Source organism: Neoarius graeffei, chromosome 15, assembly GCF_027579695.1.
Source record: "Neoarius graeffei isolate fNeoGra1 chromosome 15, fNeoGra1.pri, whole genome shotgun sequence".
Lineage (NCBI taxonomy): Eukaryota > Metazoa > Chordata > Actinopteri > Siluriformes > Ariidae > Neoarius > Neoarius graeffei.
In genome coordinates, this window is record NC_083583.1 from 3,200,987 (window position 1) to 3,217,595 (window position 16,609).

The following is a 16,609-nucleotide window of genomic DNA, read 5'->3' on the forward strand; positions in this document are numbered from 1 at the left end:
CGCAGGGTGGTTTCCAGGTCCTGGTTGAGCCTCTCCGTCTGACCATTGGACTGTGGGTGAAATCCAGAGGAGAGGCTGGCAGTGGCTCCGATGACCTTGCAGAACCCGTGCCACACTCGGGAGGAGAACTGGGGCCCTCGGTCTGAGACGATGTCCTGTGGAAGACCAAAGACTCGGAAGACATGATTAAACAAAAGTTTCGCAGTTTCAAGAGCAGAGGGGAGTTTGCACAGTGGTATGAAGCGGCAGGCCTTGGAGAATCTGTCAACTAAGACCAAAATGACCGTGTTACCTTGTGACTCAGGGAGACCCGTGATAAAGTCGACTGCCACGTGGGACCAGGGACGCCGGGGAATGGTCAGAGGATGCAGGAGACCCTGGGGACGCTGTCGTGGGTTCTTGGTTCTGGTGCAAACCTCACAGGACAGGACAAATGACCTTACTTCCTTCTCCATGTTAGGCCACCAGAAGCGTCTTTTCAGGAAGTCCAGGGTCCTCCGAGCTCCCGGGTGGGCGGTGAGAGGGGAAGAGTGACCCCACTGGAGAACCTTGGCCCGGGCTTGATGTGGGACGTACAAGAGGCCTGGTGGCCCCGTCCCAGGACCGGGGTCCTGGCGTTGGGCTCGTCGGACAGCCTCCTCAATACCCCAGCGGACAGGGGCCACAATCCGGGACACAGGGATAATAGGCCCGACTTCATTCTCCCTGTTAGTGGCAGAGAACAGTCTGGACAGTGCGTCAGGTTTGGTGTTCTTGGAGCCGGGGCGGTATGAGAGGGTGAAGTCAAACCGACTGAAAAACAGGGGCCACCTAGCCTGTCGAGGGTTCAGTCTCTTGGCTTGCTGGAGGTACTCCAGGTTCTTGTGGTCAGTCCAAACCAGGAATGGATGTTGTGCTCCCTCCAGCCAGTGCCTCCACTCCTCAAGGGCCAGTTTGACCGCTAGCAGTTCTCGATCCCCCACATCGTACCGGGACTCAGCAGGACTCAGGCGGTGGGAGAAGTAAGCGCAGGGGTGCAGCTTTCCTTCCGAACGTTGAGAGAGCACCGCGCCGACACCACTGTCCGAGGCGTCCACCTCCACGATGAATGGTTGGGAGGTGTCCGGGAGAACCAGAATGGGTGCCGTGCAGAAGCGGTCCTTGAGGTCTTTGAACGCCTTTTCTGCCTGAGGAGACCAGCCATAAGATCCACCTGTCCCTTTGGTGAGGTCTGACATGGGTGCTGCCACAGAACTGAAGTTCCTGATGAACTTGCGGTAGAAGTTAGCGAATCCTAAGAACCGCTGAACCTCCTTAACGGACTTGGGAGTAGGCCAATCCCGGACGGCCAGGGTCTTGGCAGGGTCCATTTGGAGTTGGCCTGTCCGTACAATAAATCCCAGAAAGGAGACCTCGGGAACATGAAATTCGCATTTCTGGGCCTTGGCGAACAGATTGTTCTGTAGCAGCCTCTGGAGAACCTGGCGGACATGGTGGCGGTGCTCCTGCACGGTCTTGGAAAAGATAAGGATGTCGTCGAGGTAGACAAAAACGTATAGGTTAATCATGTCCCTTAAGATGTCGTTGATTAGGGCCTGAAAAACAGCTGGTGCGTTGGTGAGTCCAAAGGGCATCACCTGGTATTCGTAGTGCCCAGACGGGGTGTTAAAGGCAGTCTTCCACTCGTCTCCCTGTCGGATACGGATGAGGTGGTATGCGTTCCGTAGGTCCAACTTGGTGAAGACGGTGGCGCCTTGGAGCAGGTTGAAAGCTGTGGACATCAGCGGAAGGGGATATCGGTTGCGCACAGTGATCTTATTCAGGCCCCTGTAATCAATACATGGTCGGAGCCCCCCATCCTTCTTGCCGACAAAGAAGAAGCCGGCTCCAGCAGGTGAAGTGGAGGGTCGAATAAACCCAGAGACCAGGGCATCTTTGAGGTATTCCTCCATGGCCTTGCGTTCTGGCTGAGAGAGTGAAAACAGTCTGCCACGAGGAGGGGTAGTCCCAGGGAGCAAGTCGATGGCACAGTCGTAGGCCCGGTGCGGAGGAAGAACGGCGGCCCTGCTCTTGCTGAATACCTCCTTGAGATCCCAGTACTCTGTGGGAACTTGAGATAACTCGGTGAGATCAGGGGGCTCGGCAGGAGACACAGGAGAGCTAGAGAGCAGACAAGAGGCATGGCATGCAGGGCCCCATTCCACAACCTGGCTTGTTACCCAGTCTATGCGAGGGTTGTGGCGAGTAAGCCAAGGAAGGCCTAGAATAACTGGGAACTCAGGTGAATGAATCAGGTGCAGGGATATTTCTTCCTTGTGACCTTGAGACTGGAGGAAAACTGGAGAAGTAACTTGGGTGACTCTTCCATCACCTAACGCTTGGCCATCGAGGGCAGACACAGACAGTGGGACTTCAAGAGGTGCAGTCGGAATATTGATGCTTTGGGCGAAGTGAATATCCATAAAGTTCCCAGCCGCCCCTGAGTCTATCAAAGCTTGACAAGAGTGGACAGACTCACCCCAGGAGATGGAGACCGGGATGTAGATTCCTTGGCCAGGGAGTCCGGGAGAGAGGGTAGGCCCCGTCACAACCCTCCCTCGGCTGGACGGGGCGGTCCTTTTCCCAAGAGTTCGGGACATGATGCTCGGAAGTGACCAGGCTTGCCACAGTAGATGCAGCACTTGTCCCTCCTTCTGCGCTCCCTCTCAGATGCGGAGAGGCGAGTACGACCCACTTGCATGGGTTCTGGACAGTCACTGAAGGAGGTAGACGGTCTCCAGGTAGAGGTAGGGAGGCTGGGGGGGCTCAAGGCTTGGTGGCGTTCTCTCATCCTGTTGTCCAGACGAATAGCATGTGAGATGAGGGTTTCGAGGTCACTTGGGCATCCAATAGAGGCCAGACCGTCCTTGATGGGGTCAGACAGACCATGGTGGAAGGCTGACACCAGGGCAGTCTCGTTCCATCCACTTACTGCTGCGAGTGTTCGGAACGAGATGGCGTAATCTGCGACGCTTCCTCCTTGCCGGATGGACATGAGCTTTCGGGCTGCGTCGGTACTGATGTCTGCCTGATCGAAGACCCGAAGCATCTCTTCAGAAAACAGCTGGAAATCAAAGCACTCAGGTCCCTGTCTTTGCCAGATAGCAGTAGCCCAGGCTCGCGCCTTACCAGCTAATAAGGTGATCACAAAGGCAATCTTGCGGCGATCCGTAGTGTAGGTGGTAGGCTGAAGCTCAAAGGTGAGTTGACACTGGGTAAGGAACTCTCGGCACTCACTGTGCTTGCCGTCATACCTCTGTGGTGCAGGAAGGCTGGGTTCGCGAGGTGAAGAAGGCAGCATTGCAGGAGGCACTGGAGCAGGAGTGGGAGCTGGATCAGGAGCAGGAACTGGATCAGGAGCAGGAGATGCAGGCAGAGATGTCAGCTGTGCCAGGGTTTTCCCAATTTGCTGAAGCAGCTCCTCGTGGCGAGCGAGGGCCTCACGTTGGCTGGTGAGCGTACGTCCATGAGCGTCCATGGTCGCTCCGAAGCGTGTCAAAGCTGCCATAATTCCCTGAAGGTTGGCCGGGTAGACAGTTGAAGCAGCCTCTGCTGAGTCGGTCATGACGGAGTCTTTCTGTTAGGGTTTTGCTGGGATTCGAACCTGGTTCGTTGGTGTGATAATCCAGCAAACCCCCACTAGGCCACCAGGGGGATGACTCAAATGCAGAGGCGTGAGGCGGAAGTAGAAAAAGAATCAAAAGGTTTATTTAAACTATATACACTATATACAGGGCAAAACAAAAGACAAAAAAAAACCAAAGAGTATAATCCAAAAGAAAAGCAAAGTGCAAAAATACAAAAGCTAAGAAGATCAAAAAACACAGTACAAAGGAAACTGGAGATAAACATAACAGCACAAAGACTCCGTGACAAGAGGACTGAACTCAGGGGTATAAATAGACAAACTAATTAAGGACACAGGTGAAGATAATTAGGCAATTAACACAAACTCAAAACACAGGAACAGTGGCGGCCTCTAGAGGCCAAAATGAACACGACATGAAAAGGAAATAACAGCGGCCTCTAGAGGCCAAAACAGTCCTAGTCCTAACAGAGACAAATGTTTATAATATTTTGTTCTAGTTTGACTTCTCGGTTAATTTGTTTGCATTTCTCCACAAAAATTATGGCAATGCAGGATTAGAAAAGGAATCAAAATAAAGTAGTGCTAGTTTATTGCCTGGTTATTTAAAAATATATTATCTTCCATCCGTTGGTTGTGTGACACGGTGTGCTGTCGCTGTTTTGTGGTGTCAGGATCGCGTCTCACTTCAGTTGTTGTTTCTGCCTTGTGTCTCACTTCTTCCCAGTGATTTCTTTCCTACAAGTCCTACAGAAATCCACAATTTTCTGTAAAATGTTCACTGCACAATTTGCTGCTTTTTCCAGGTGTAAAGTTTTCTCGCTTTACTTGATGAAGCCACTCGGTCAAACGTCTCTGATCCAGGACGGAATGAGGAAGACGTGCAAAATTAGATTAGATTAGATTAGATTAGATTAGATTAGATTAGATTAGATTAGATTAGATTCATTTTATTGATCCCACAACAGGGAAATTCACGTGTTACAGTAGCAAGAAAATGTCATACAGATAACAAATAAAACTGAAATAAAAATTAGACAAACGAAAGATAAATACAGAGGGCTATTTGCATTATCTACCGTGAAAAAGTATAGAAATATTGCCTTATTGAGAGGCTCAGAAAATAATTGCACGTTTCAGGTAGACTCTGTGTGTGTGTGTGTGTGTGTGTGTGTATATATATATATATATATATATATATATATATATATATATATATATATATATATATATATATATATATAAAGTATGTAAAAAATAATTTAAGACCTATATTATTGCACATAATAATTGCATTGATGAGATAGAGGTAGTAGTGGTGAAGTAGTGCAAATAAAACCGACAAACAGGTTATTGGTGCTACGTTACAAGTTGCGGGTGTTATGGACCCTTTTCACGTGACGTCACGACAAACGCAGCCGCCATTTTGGACGTGTACTACCAGTAGTTTACCACAGCCAACATTGAGGAACGGCAGCAAAGAAAGTGTTTATTTTCAGCAAGACTTCCATCATGCCACTATATTGTTGTGCACCTGGATGTAGTAACCATCAACAAACAAGGCAAGGGTTATCATTTTATCGGATCCCGGTAGATGCTGACCGACAGAGAAGATGGATAGCGGCATACCAACGCTTGTGTAGTGACCACTTTGTTGGAGGTAAGACGAATAAAATTAGCCAGAAAAGGCATTACATTGCTGTTAACATTCCATTCTAGTTTACTGTAAGTATGATCTGGCAGCTATTTACACCAGATCCAGTGTAAATAGCTGCCGGAGCCAACGTCCGAGGTTCCAGAGCACGCTAGCTCGCGGCTGGCCGGAGCATGCTCCGGCAAGCTCGGACGTTGGCTCCGGCAGCTATTTACACTGGATCCGGTGTAAATAGCTGCCAGATCATAATTACAGTAAACTAGTAAATACAGTTTTCTGCATCTCGCTCCTTTTTCCTTTATGTTTGTCGCCTTCCTCGCATTCAAACCGATTCGAGCCGAAGTCCACTACATGTCCAAAATGGCGGTCGCGTTTACGAAGGTCACGTGACTGAAAAGGGTCTATACAGTCTGACAGCAGTCGGTATGAATGACCTGCGGTATCTCTCCTTCTTACACCGTGGGTGTAGCAGTGTACTACTAAAAGAGCTGCTTAAAGCTCCAACAGCCTCATGTAGGGGGTGAGAGGGGTTATCCATGATTGATGTCAGCTTGGCTAACATCCTCCTCTCACCCACCTCCTCAATGGATTCCAGAGGACAGTCCAAGACTGAGCCAGCCCTTCTGACCAGTTTATTAAGTTTCTTCCTGTCCCTCTCTGAACTTCCACAGCCCCAGCAGACCACAGCGTAGAAAATCGCTGATGCTACCACAGAGTCATAAAAAGTCCTAAGCAGTGTCCTGCACACACCAAAAGACCTCAGTCTTCTCAACAGGTGGAGATGACTTTGGCCCTTCTTGTACAGGACATCTGCGTTGTTTGTCCAGTCCAGTTTGTTGTTGAAGTGAACACCCAGGTATTTGTACTCCTCCACGATCTCAATGTCTAAACCCTGTATGTTCACTGGTGCAATTTGAGGAGCCGTCCTTCTGAAATCAATCACCACCTCCTTTCAGGGATGTGATTTTTCCGCGAATTCGCGGAATTCCGCTTTTTTCACCTCAAAACTTGAAGAAAAATTTTTTTTCCGATTTTTCCCTCATCCACATTTGTATCCTATTCGTTCCAACTTTGTTTGAAAGATGGCAGTCTCGGATTTGCATCTTTACGCCTCGATCACAGAGGCTGCCATCTTTCAACTCTTTGTTTGAAGCGAGCTTACGTACAGTTATCTAACAAGCGCGTTCATTGGTTGTTACAGAGCGATGAGCCAATCACGTACCTCATTTCATCTCAATGACGTAATTGCGTAAATGACGTAATTACGTCAATGAGATGAAACGAGGTACGTGATTGGCTCATCGCTCTGTAACAACCAATGAACGCGCTTGTTAGATAGCTGTACGTAAGCTCGCTTCAAACAAAGAGTTGAAAGATGGCAGCCTCCGTGATCGAGGCGTAAAGATGCAAATCGAGTTAAAGAAATCGACAGAATAGTGAAAAAAGTTCCGCTGGGAATGGTTGGAGAAAAACCGCGGCTCGCCTCGGGGCGAATTACGTCACAAGGCGCGGGGCTAGCGGGCCCTGCTCGCGCTGGTTCTTTGGGGTGAGTGAGAGTGTGTGTGTGTGTGAGAGTGAGAGTGTGTGTGTGTGTGTGTGTGTGAGAGAGAGTGAGTGTGAGTGAGAGAGTGTGTGTGTGTGTGTGTGTGTGAGAGTGAGCGAGAGTGTGTGTGTCAGAGTTGCGTGTTGACCATTAAATTGGCTTGAATTTGTTAATCATGACAAGTTTTTTCTTGTGTGTTTGCTTGCCATTTTAGTACAATTTTTAAGTCAGAAAACCCCAGAACCCAGGAGCTTCGGGGGGCTTCCCCCCCTTGTCCCCCCACCAGGCCGCTGCCCTGGACCAGCTGGGGGCCTGTGGCCCCCAGACCCCCGGCTAAAATTTTCAGATAATTTCACCAGCCCCAAATCACATCCCTGTCCTTTGTCTTGCTGGCGTTGATGCGCAGGTGGTTCAGTTCGCACCAGGCAACAAAGTTGTTGATGACCTCTCTGTACTCCAGGTTGTCCCCCTCTGACACACGTCCAATGATGGCTGTATCATCTGAGAACTTCTGGAGGTGGCAGCTGTCCATGTTGTAGCTGAAGTCAGATGTGTAAAGAGGAAAGGAGAGAGCACTGTACCCTGTGGAGCCCCCGTGCTGCAGACTACCACATCAGACACACAGTCGCAGAGCCTCACATACTGTGGTCTGTTAATAAGGTAGTCGATGATCCATGCAGCCAGGTGGCAGTTGACGCCAGCTCCCTCCAGCTTCCCCCTAAGCAGTGATTGCTGGATTGTGTTGAAAGCACTGGAGAAGTCAAAGAACATGACTCTCACAGTGCTCCCAGTGCCCTCCAGGTGTAAAAGTGACCGGTGTAGCAGGTAGATGACAGTGTCATCTACACCAATGCCTGGTCGGTATGCGAACTGCAGGGGGTCCATCTCGCTGTTCACCAGGTGTCGGAGGTGGGAGAGAACAATCCTCTCCATGATCTTCATCAGGTGAGACGTTAAAGCTACTGGCCTAAAGTGGTTGAGCTCCCTGGGGTGCGCAGTCTTGGGAACTGGAACTACACATGATGTTTTCCACAGAAATGGAACTCTCTCCAAACTGAGGCTCAGGTTGAAGATGTACAGAAGTATCCCACAGAGCTGATCTGCATAGTCCTTAAGCAGTCTGCAGTTGATACCATCAGGGCCAGCAGCTTTCCTCATTTTGATCCTCCTCAGCTCCTTCAACACCTGATCAGCTGTTATGGAGAGGCGAGGGGTGTCGCCGAGGTGTGAGTCCTGTAGAGTGAGGGGGTGGAGTGTGTGGATTGGTCTGGCAGGGAGTGGAGGGGGGTGATGTGGTGTGGGGAGGGAGCTGTTGGTGTCAGAGGTATTATGAGGGGAGAGGGATGGTGGTGGAGTGATATCACAGACAGGTCAGGACTATGGTGAGTGGGGGAGGGTGGGGTGGCACAGTCAAATCTGTTGAAAAAGAGATTCAACTCATTTGCCCAGTCCTGGCCCCCAGATACAGGGCCCCTCCCACTGTCCTTTGTGTGGCCAGAGATGGTTTTCAGGCCTCTCCATACCTCTCTGGCGTTGCTCCCCTTGAGGCGCTCCTCCAGCTTTCTCCTGTAGCTGTCCTTGCCTCTCCTTATCCCCCTCTTCAGCTCCCTCTGCACTCTCCTCATCTCCTCCTTGCTGCCAGATTTAAAAACCCTCTTCTTCTTGTTTAATAGGGCTTTTAGTTCAGAGGTCACCCAGGGTTTATTGTTGGGAAAACACCATACCTTCCTGACTGGCACAGTGTTTTCAACACAGAAATTAATGTAATCCGTGATGCAGGTTGTCAGGCTATCAATGTCATCCCCGTGAGGTTCACACAACACATCCCAGTCCGTGGTGTCAAAGCAGTCCCTCAGTGCCATACTGGTCTCCTCAGACCAGCTCCTTACATACCTCTTGGTGGGTGGTTGTTTATTCACCATAGGTACTGTATGTATGTAGGGGACAAGTGAACCAGATTGTGGTGAGAACGGCCCAGCAGGGGGAGGGGTGATGAACTATATGTGTCCTTGGTGTTCTCGTCTCGTCTCGTCTTCTTCCGCTTTATCCGGGACCGGGTCGCGGAGGCAGCAGTCTAAGCAGGGAAGCCCAAACTTCCCTTTCCCCAGACACCTCGGCCAGCTCCTCGGGAAGAACACCGAGGCGTTCCCAGGCCAGCCGAGAGACATAGTCCCTCCAGCGTGTCCTGGGTCTTCCCCGGGGCCTCCTCCCGGGGGGACATGCCTGGAACACCTCCCCAGGGAGGCGTCCAGGAGGCATCCGAAAAAGATGCCCGAGCCACCTCAGCTGATTCCTCTCGATGTGGAGCAGCAGCGGCTCTACTCCGAGCTCCTCCCGAGTGACTGTGCTTCTCACCCTATCTCTAAGGGAGCGCCCAGCCACCCTGCGAAGGAAACTCATTTCGGCCGCTTGTATCCGCGATCTTGTCCTTTCGGTCATTACCCAAAGCTCATGACCATAGGTGAGAGTCGGAACGTAGATCGACCGGTAAATTGAGAGCTTCGCCTTTTGGCTCAGCTCCTTCTTCACCACAACGGACCGGTAAAGCGACCGCATCACTGCGGAGGCTGCACCGATCCGCCTGTCGATCTCACGCTCCATCCTTCCCTCACTCGTGAACAAGATCCCGAGATACTTAAACTCCTCCACTTGAGGCAGAACTTCTCCACCAACCTGGAGAGGGCAAGCCACCCTTTTCCGGTCGAGAACCATGGCCTCGGACTTGGAGGTGCTGATTCTCATCCCAGCCGCTTCACACTCGACTGCAAACCGCCCCAGTGCATGCTGAAGGTCCTGGTTTGAAGAAGCCAACAGGACAACATCATCCGCAAAAAGCAGAGATGAAATCCTGTGGTTCCCAAACAGGATTCCTTCTGGCCCCTGGCTGCGCCTAGAAATTCTGTCCATAAAAATTATGAACAGAACCGGTGACAAAGGGCAGCCCTGCCGGAGTCCAACATGCACTGGGAACAGGTCTGACTTACTGCCGGCAATGCGAACCAGACTCCTGCTCCGTTCGTACAGGGACCGGACAGCCCTTAGCAAAGAGCCCCGAACCCCATACTCCCGAAGCACCCCCCACAGAATACTACGGGGGACACGGTCGAATGCCTTCTCCAGATCCACAAAGCACATGTGGACTGGTTGGGCAAACTCCCATGAACCCTCGAGCACCCTATGAAGGGTATAGAGCTGGTCCAGTGTTCCGCGACCAGGACGAAAACCGCATTGTTCCTCCTGGATCCGAGGTTCGACTATTGGTCGAATTCTCCTCTCCAGTACCCTGGAGTAAACCTTCCCTGGGAGGCTGAGAAGTGTGATTCCCCTATAATTGGGGCACACTCTCCGGTCCCCTTTCTTAAAAAGAGGGACCACCACCCCAGTCTGCCACTCCAGAGGCACTGTCCCTGACCGCCACGCGATGTTGCAGAGGCGTGTCAACCAAGACAGCCCCACAACATCCAGAGACTTGAGATACTCAGGGCGGATCTCATCCACCCCCGGTGCCTTGCCACCGAGGAGCTTGCAAACCACCTCAGTGACTTCAGCTTGGGTAATGGACGAGTCCACCTCTGAGTCATCAGCCTCAGTCTCCTCAGTGGGAAGACATGACGGTGGGATTGAGGAGATCCTCAAAGTATTCCTTCCACCGCCCGACAATGTCCCCAGTCGAGGTCAACAGCTCCCCACCCGCACTGTAAACAGTGTTGGCAGAGTACTGCTTCCCCCTCCTGAGGCGCCGGACGGTTTGCCAGAATTTCTTCGAGGCCGACCGATAGTCCTTCTCCATGGCCTCCCCGAACTCCTCCCAGTTCCGAGTTTTTGCTTCCGCAACTGCCCGAGCTGCAGCACGCCTGGCCTGCCGATACCCGTCAGCTGCCTCGGGAGTCCTGGAGGTTAACATGGCCCGATAGGACTCCTTCTTCAGCTTGACGGCATCCCTTACTTCTGGTGTCCACCATCGGGTTCGGGGATTGCCGCCACGACAGGCACCGGAGACCTTGCGGCCACAGCTCCGAACAGCTGCGTCCACAATGGAGGTAGAGAACATGGTCCACTCAGACTCAATGTCCCCCGCCTCCCTCGGAAGCTGGGAAAAGCTCTCCCGGAGGTGGGAGTTAAAGACCTCCCCGACAGAGTGCTCGGCCAGACGTTCCCAGCAGACCCTCACCATACGTTTGGGCCTGCCAGGTCTGTCCAGCTTCCTCCTCCGCCAGCGGATCCAACTCACCACCAGGTGGTGATCAGTTGACAGCTCAGCCCCTCTCTTCACCCGAGTGTCCAAGACATAGGGCCGGAGATCAGATGAAACGACTACAAAGTCTATCATTGACCTCCGACCTAAGGTGTCCTGGTGCCACGTGCACTTATGGACACCCCTATGCTCGAACATGGTGTTCGTTATGGACAAACCGTGACTAGCACAGAAGTCCAATAACAAAACACCACTCGGGTTCAGATCGGGGAGGCCGTTCCTCCCAACCACGCCCCTCCAGGTGTCACTGTCATCTCCCACGTGAGCATTGAAGTCCCCCAGTAACACAATGGAGTCCCCAGTCTGAGCACTCCTCAGTACCTCTCCCAGGGACTCCAAGAAGGCCGGATACTCTATACTGCTATTTGGGCCATAGGCACAAACAACAGCAAGAGCCCTCTCCCCAATCCGAAGGCGCAGCGAGGCGACCCTCTCGTTCACTGGGGTAAACTCCAACACATGGCGGCTGAGCTGGGGAGCTATAAGCAAGCCCACACCAGCCCGCCGCCGCTCACCACGGGCGACTCCAGAGAAGTGGAGAGTCCAGCCCCTCTCGAGGAGCTGGGTTCCAGAGCCCAAGCTGTGCGTGGAGGTGAGCCCGACTATCTCTAGCCGGTACCTCTCAACCTCCCGCACAAGCTCAGGCTCTTTCCCCCCCAGCGAAGTGACATTCCATGTCCCAACAGCCAGCCGCTGTGTCCGGGGATCAGGTCGTCGAGGCCCCTGCCTTCGACTGCCACCCAATCCACATTGCACCAGTCCCCTACTGCTACCTCTGTGGGTGGTGAACCCACAGGAGGTCGGGCCCACGTCACCTCTTCGGGCTGAGCCCGGCCGGGCCCCATGGGCAAAGGCCCGGCCACCAAGCGCTCGCATACGAGCCCCAACCCCGGGCCTGGCTCCAGGGTGGGGCCCCGGCTGCGTCATCCCGGGCGACGTCACGGTCCTCGGATTTCTCTCCATAGGGGTTTTGGTGAACTGCTCTTAGTCTGGCCTGTCACCTAGGACCTGTCTGCCTTGGGAAACCCTGACAGGGGCATAATGCCCCCGACAACATAGCTCCTAGGATCATTCAAGCACACAAACCCCTCCACCACAATAAGGTGGCAGTTCAAGGAGGGGTCCTTGGTGTTCACATACATTAAATCCACAGTTCTATTGTCACTGGTGTGGCATTTCACATACTGAGTGAAGGTTGGGAGAGTGGAGGACAGGGAAGCATGATTGAAGTCACCAGAGATTAGTAGCAGGGACTGGGGGTGCGATGTCTGAAGCTTTAACACTGTAGTGTGTAAGAGCTCACAGGCTGCAGCAGCATCGGCCACCGGGGGGATATACACAGTTATCGCGATAACGTGCGAGAATTCCCTCGGGAGGTAATATGGCCGAATGCTAACCACTAGCAGTTCAATGTTTTTACTGAAGTACTGCTCCTTTATCCTGATGTGCCCCGGATTACACCATCTGTCATTCACAAACATCTCTATACCCCCTCCTTTCCTCTTACCGCTCTCCTTGGCTTTCCTGTCCGCTCTCACGAGTTGAAATCCGTCCAAAGTGACGTGTGAGTCCGGTGAGAGTTCATTCAGCCAAGTCTCTGTGAAGCACATAAGGCTACACTCCTGGTGCTCCCTCTGCAGCCTGGTTAGCACCGTTAGCTCATCCATCTTATTAGGGAGAAATCTTATGTTTCCCATGATGACAGACGGTATGCATGGTTTATACCGTCTTTTCTTCTCCCGGCACTTCATTCCAGCTCTGCATCCCCTTCTCCTTCTCCTTAATTCTGCGGGGATCACTGGTCTTTCCACGGGGAGTACCTTGGTGTTGCACAGTGCTAACAGCTGCTCCCAAGTGTAAACAATGGAGCCGTGGCTGAAAGGGTCCACTGATGCCGATTTAACTAGCCCCAGAAAGAAAAAGAGAAAAATACAAATGCACAGTCTCACGAGTAGTACATCCCTAGGTGCGCACTTCCGACTGAGACTAGTGCAGAAAGAAACACGAAAAAAGTACAAAAACATACCAAAACACATAAACACGCTCGGAGCTACTGTAACTAGCTGCCACTCTTGCAGTGCCATCTTGGATAAAAAAAAAAGAAATGAAATCCTACGTCACGCAGCGCCACCCTCGTTTTCATCTCCTCATACATCCGTGTATCTGGCTAATCCAGTACGGCCACGCCCGGGGAAATGGCCCAACGGACTGATGTTACAACTTCAACATGTTTTTTAAGCTAAAGTCCACTGAATTTTTTTCATCTAGAACATCTTATATTATTAATGTATAATGATGACATTTCATAACCCAGTAATTTCAAAATTTCCTGGTTAATCGCTTTAACTAAAGGAATATGCTGCTGAAGGAAGAGCAGTTAGTTTAAGAAACCTTCAGGACAGAGGAGTTTTCAGTTTCTCAGAAATAAAAAACTAAAAGCGGTGCTTTTTGTTTTATTAACTTCAAAAGAGAGAAAAAAAGACAGTGAGGGAAAGACTGTTTATAGCTGCTATAACATAAGGAACTTGTTTCGCTGATGTTCCACAAATTGCTGCGGTATAAGAGGAATAAAGCTGTTCTAGGAAAATAATCCTGTCATTCTGTTTATTCTATATAAAGTGTATGATTATAATCACTGTATGTTGTTCGTATGTAGGCTGTAAGTGTGTGAATTTGATCTCGTGTTCTGTTGCGCGCAGGCTGAGGGCGACGTGGCTTCCCTGAACAGACGTATCCAGCTGGTTGAGGAGGAGTTGGATCGCGCTCAGGAGCGTCTGGCCACAGCACTGCAGAAGCTGGAGGAGGCTGAGAAGGCTGCAGACGAGAGCGAGAGGTGTGTGTTTTCACGGGGTTCCATCTAGCTGATAAAGCGTTTCAATCACGTCATTTTTCTGTCATGGTCACTGGACAGAACTTCTGGCTTCAATACACAGCACCGATATACAACATGTGAAACATAAGTAGAATAAAATGGTACTTTGACAAAGTGGATAAAATGGACAGTGATTCGGTATGTTTCTCTGAGCTGCTAATTCCACTAAGCTAGCATTTGTACCGTTTTTTCTGATGTTTTTTTCTGATTGTACACAAACCCTGAAAGACGTAGAGAATTTAAGAACACAAAACCTGAGAATCTCTTTACATTAAAAACAAGACAAAACCTCTGCCGTTGGAGGGAAAGGCAACTAATGTCTGTGAACTTATTCACTTTTGCTAATGTTAGCAATACTTGCTTCCGAGATAAACTTGTCACGTAATGTAGCGTTGCTAGCCAGTTAACAGCAGGGTGTGTAAACTTGTCTGTCTAGAGATTTAAATCGAGACTTGAGGATTGAGAAGAGATCACTGTGAACATTTAAAAGTAGTTAAGAAAACGATGTTTTGTTCCAAGCTTCCTGCACAGTGGCTATAAAGCTAACGTTGGTGTTATTGATAAAGCTTACACAGGATAGATTATATTTTTACCTGAAATAAAGTGCTTATTAAAGAGAAATGCGTCTCATTAGCACATTCTGTGCTCAAAATGGCGGCGATTAAATCGTGTGATGTCGTGAAGCGTGAAGGAAGAGTACATTCTCTTAATGAGGAAAGAGTCTGATAACACTTATACAGTAATTTGTGTGTCTCTCAGAGGCATGAAGGTGATTGAGAATAGGGCTCTGAAGGATGAGGAGAAGATGGGGGTGCAGGAGGTCCAGCTGAAGGAGGCCAAAAACATCGCTGAGGACTCCGATCGCAAATACGAGGAGGTGAGCGAGCTTTCTGTTTCTACACTCTCTTTACTCCTTACTGTTCTGATTCTCCCTCATCCTATACTCTGTGTGTGTGTGCGCGCGTGCAGGTGGCTCGTAAGCTGGTGATCGTTGAGGGTGAGTTGGACCGTACAGAGGAGAGAGCTGAGCTAAACGAGGGGTAAGAACAAAACTGATACTGATCAGATGCTGATGTAATACTGATCTGATACTGATATTGATCTGATACCAATACTGATTGGATACTGATCTGATACTGATCGGATACTGATCTAATACTGATACTGATCTAATACTGGTCTGATACCGATACTGATCTGATACCAATACTGATTGGATACTGATCTAATTCTAATACCAATCTGATACTGATAGAATAGAATAGGAATCTTTATTGTCCACATTGTGGAAATTCATCTTTGGCCCCACAAAACATAAAAACATATCATACATATACACAAGACTTCACAGCAGTACAGCAGACACACAAGAGCTTCTCACCCCATGGGCTTACAGACCCCAAGATCAAGTGGCCCAATATAAATAACATTATAAATAGAAACACTATAATAAATACATAAGTCCCAGCAGTGTCATTATATCAATACTGATTGGATACTGATCTAATACTGATACTGATCTAATACCAATCTGATACTGATACTGATCTGATACCAATACTGATTGGATACTGATCTAATACTGATACCAATCTAATACCGATCTGATACTGATCTGATACTGATACCAATACTGCTCTGATACTGATCTAATACCGATCTGATACTGATCTGATACCAATACTGATCTGATACTGATACTGATCTGATACCAATACTGCTTGGATACTGATCTAATACTGATAGTGATTGGATACAGATCTAATACTGATCTGGTGCTAATCTAATATTGATCTGATATTAATCTAATACTGATACTGATGTTGATTCTTTAATCTTTTTACAGTAAATGTTCTGAACTGGAGGAGGAACTGAAGACAGTCACCAACCTCATGAAATCCCTGGAGGCCCAGGCAGAGAAGGTATGTGGTGTGTGCGCATGTGCGTGTATGTGTGTGCTTGCATATATATATATATATATATATATATATATATATATATATATATATATATATATATACACACACACACATACACATTATATATACATATGGGTCCGTCTCAGAAACTGCTCTCTCATTTGGGACATTATGGTCAAAAAATACATTTTCTAATTTTACTTTTTTTTTTTTTTTGCATTTACCTAATTATCAATGTTTCTTTTGTCATGTTTAATAAGAATAAAGATAGCATCTTGCTTTATCTGGCCTCCACTGTGGAAAATTTTTTTGATTACAATTCAAATGCTTTTGTAAAATTGATTTACATATAAAATAACTACATCATGAAGAATTAAAGCCCCTCCTTCACAGATGAGTACAAATATTGAATAAATTTCCTCTTTTTGATTGCTTGGGTTAAAAATGCCAAGTTATGATGACTGAATTGATTATTCACTTAAATATGAATAATATGATACATTTTGGGTATTTGATATGGCGAAATAGGACACAATGGGAAAATCAAGAACACACCGGAAAGATGAGAATAACGGCGGTGGTAAAAGAACAGCGACTGTACCGGCTGAAGGTCGCGCGGGTCTCTGCTGCGACGCACGAGCAACGGGACATCACTACCGCACCGGACGGAGCGCGAGGCGGGGGCGGGGCAAAATGACTGGCTGTAGATTCTATCAAAAGTTCGATCTAAATTGACCATGGTTGCAAAATATTGGCCAAAAA

General features: G+C 49.2%; 1 protein-coding gene across 1 annotated transcript in view; it reads left to right on the forward strand.

Annotated features, from left to right (window-relative positions):
• The window catches only part of tpma (alpha-tropomyosin), a 66,654-nt gene that overhangs the window by 39,361 nt on the left and 10,684 nt on the right, over positions 1 to 16,609 (forward strand). Inside the window, exons 3-6 of the mRNA XM_060940399.1 lie at positions 13,756 to 13,889; positions 14,688 to 14,805; positions 14,898 to 14,968; positions 15,775 to 15,850. Coding sequence (XP_060796382.1) covers positions 13,756 to 13,889; positions 14,688 to 14,805; positions 14,898 to 14,968; positions 15,775 to 15,850 — 399 coding nt within the window. The remainder of the gene's footprint in view (positions 1 to 13,755; positions 13,890 to 14,687; positions 14,806 to 14,897; positions 14,969 to 15,774; positions 15,851 to 16,609) is intronic.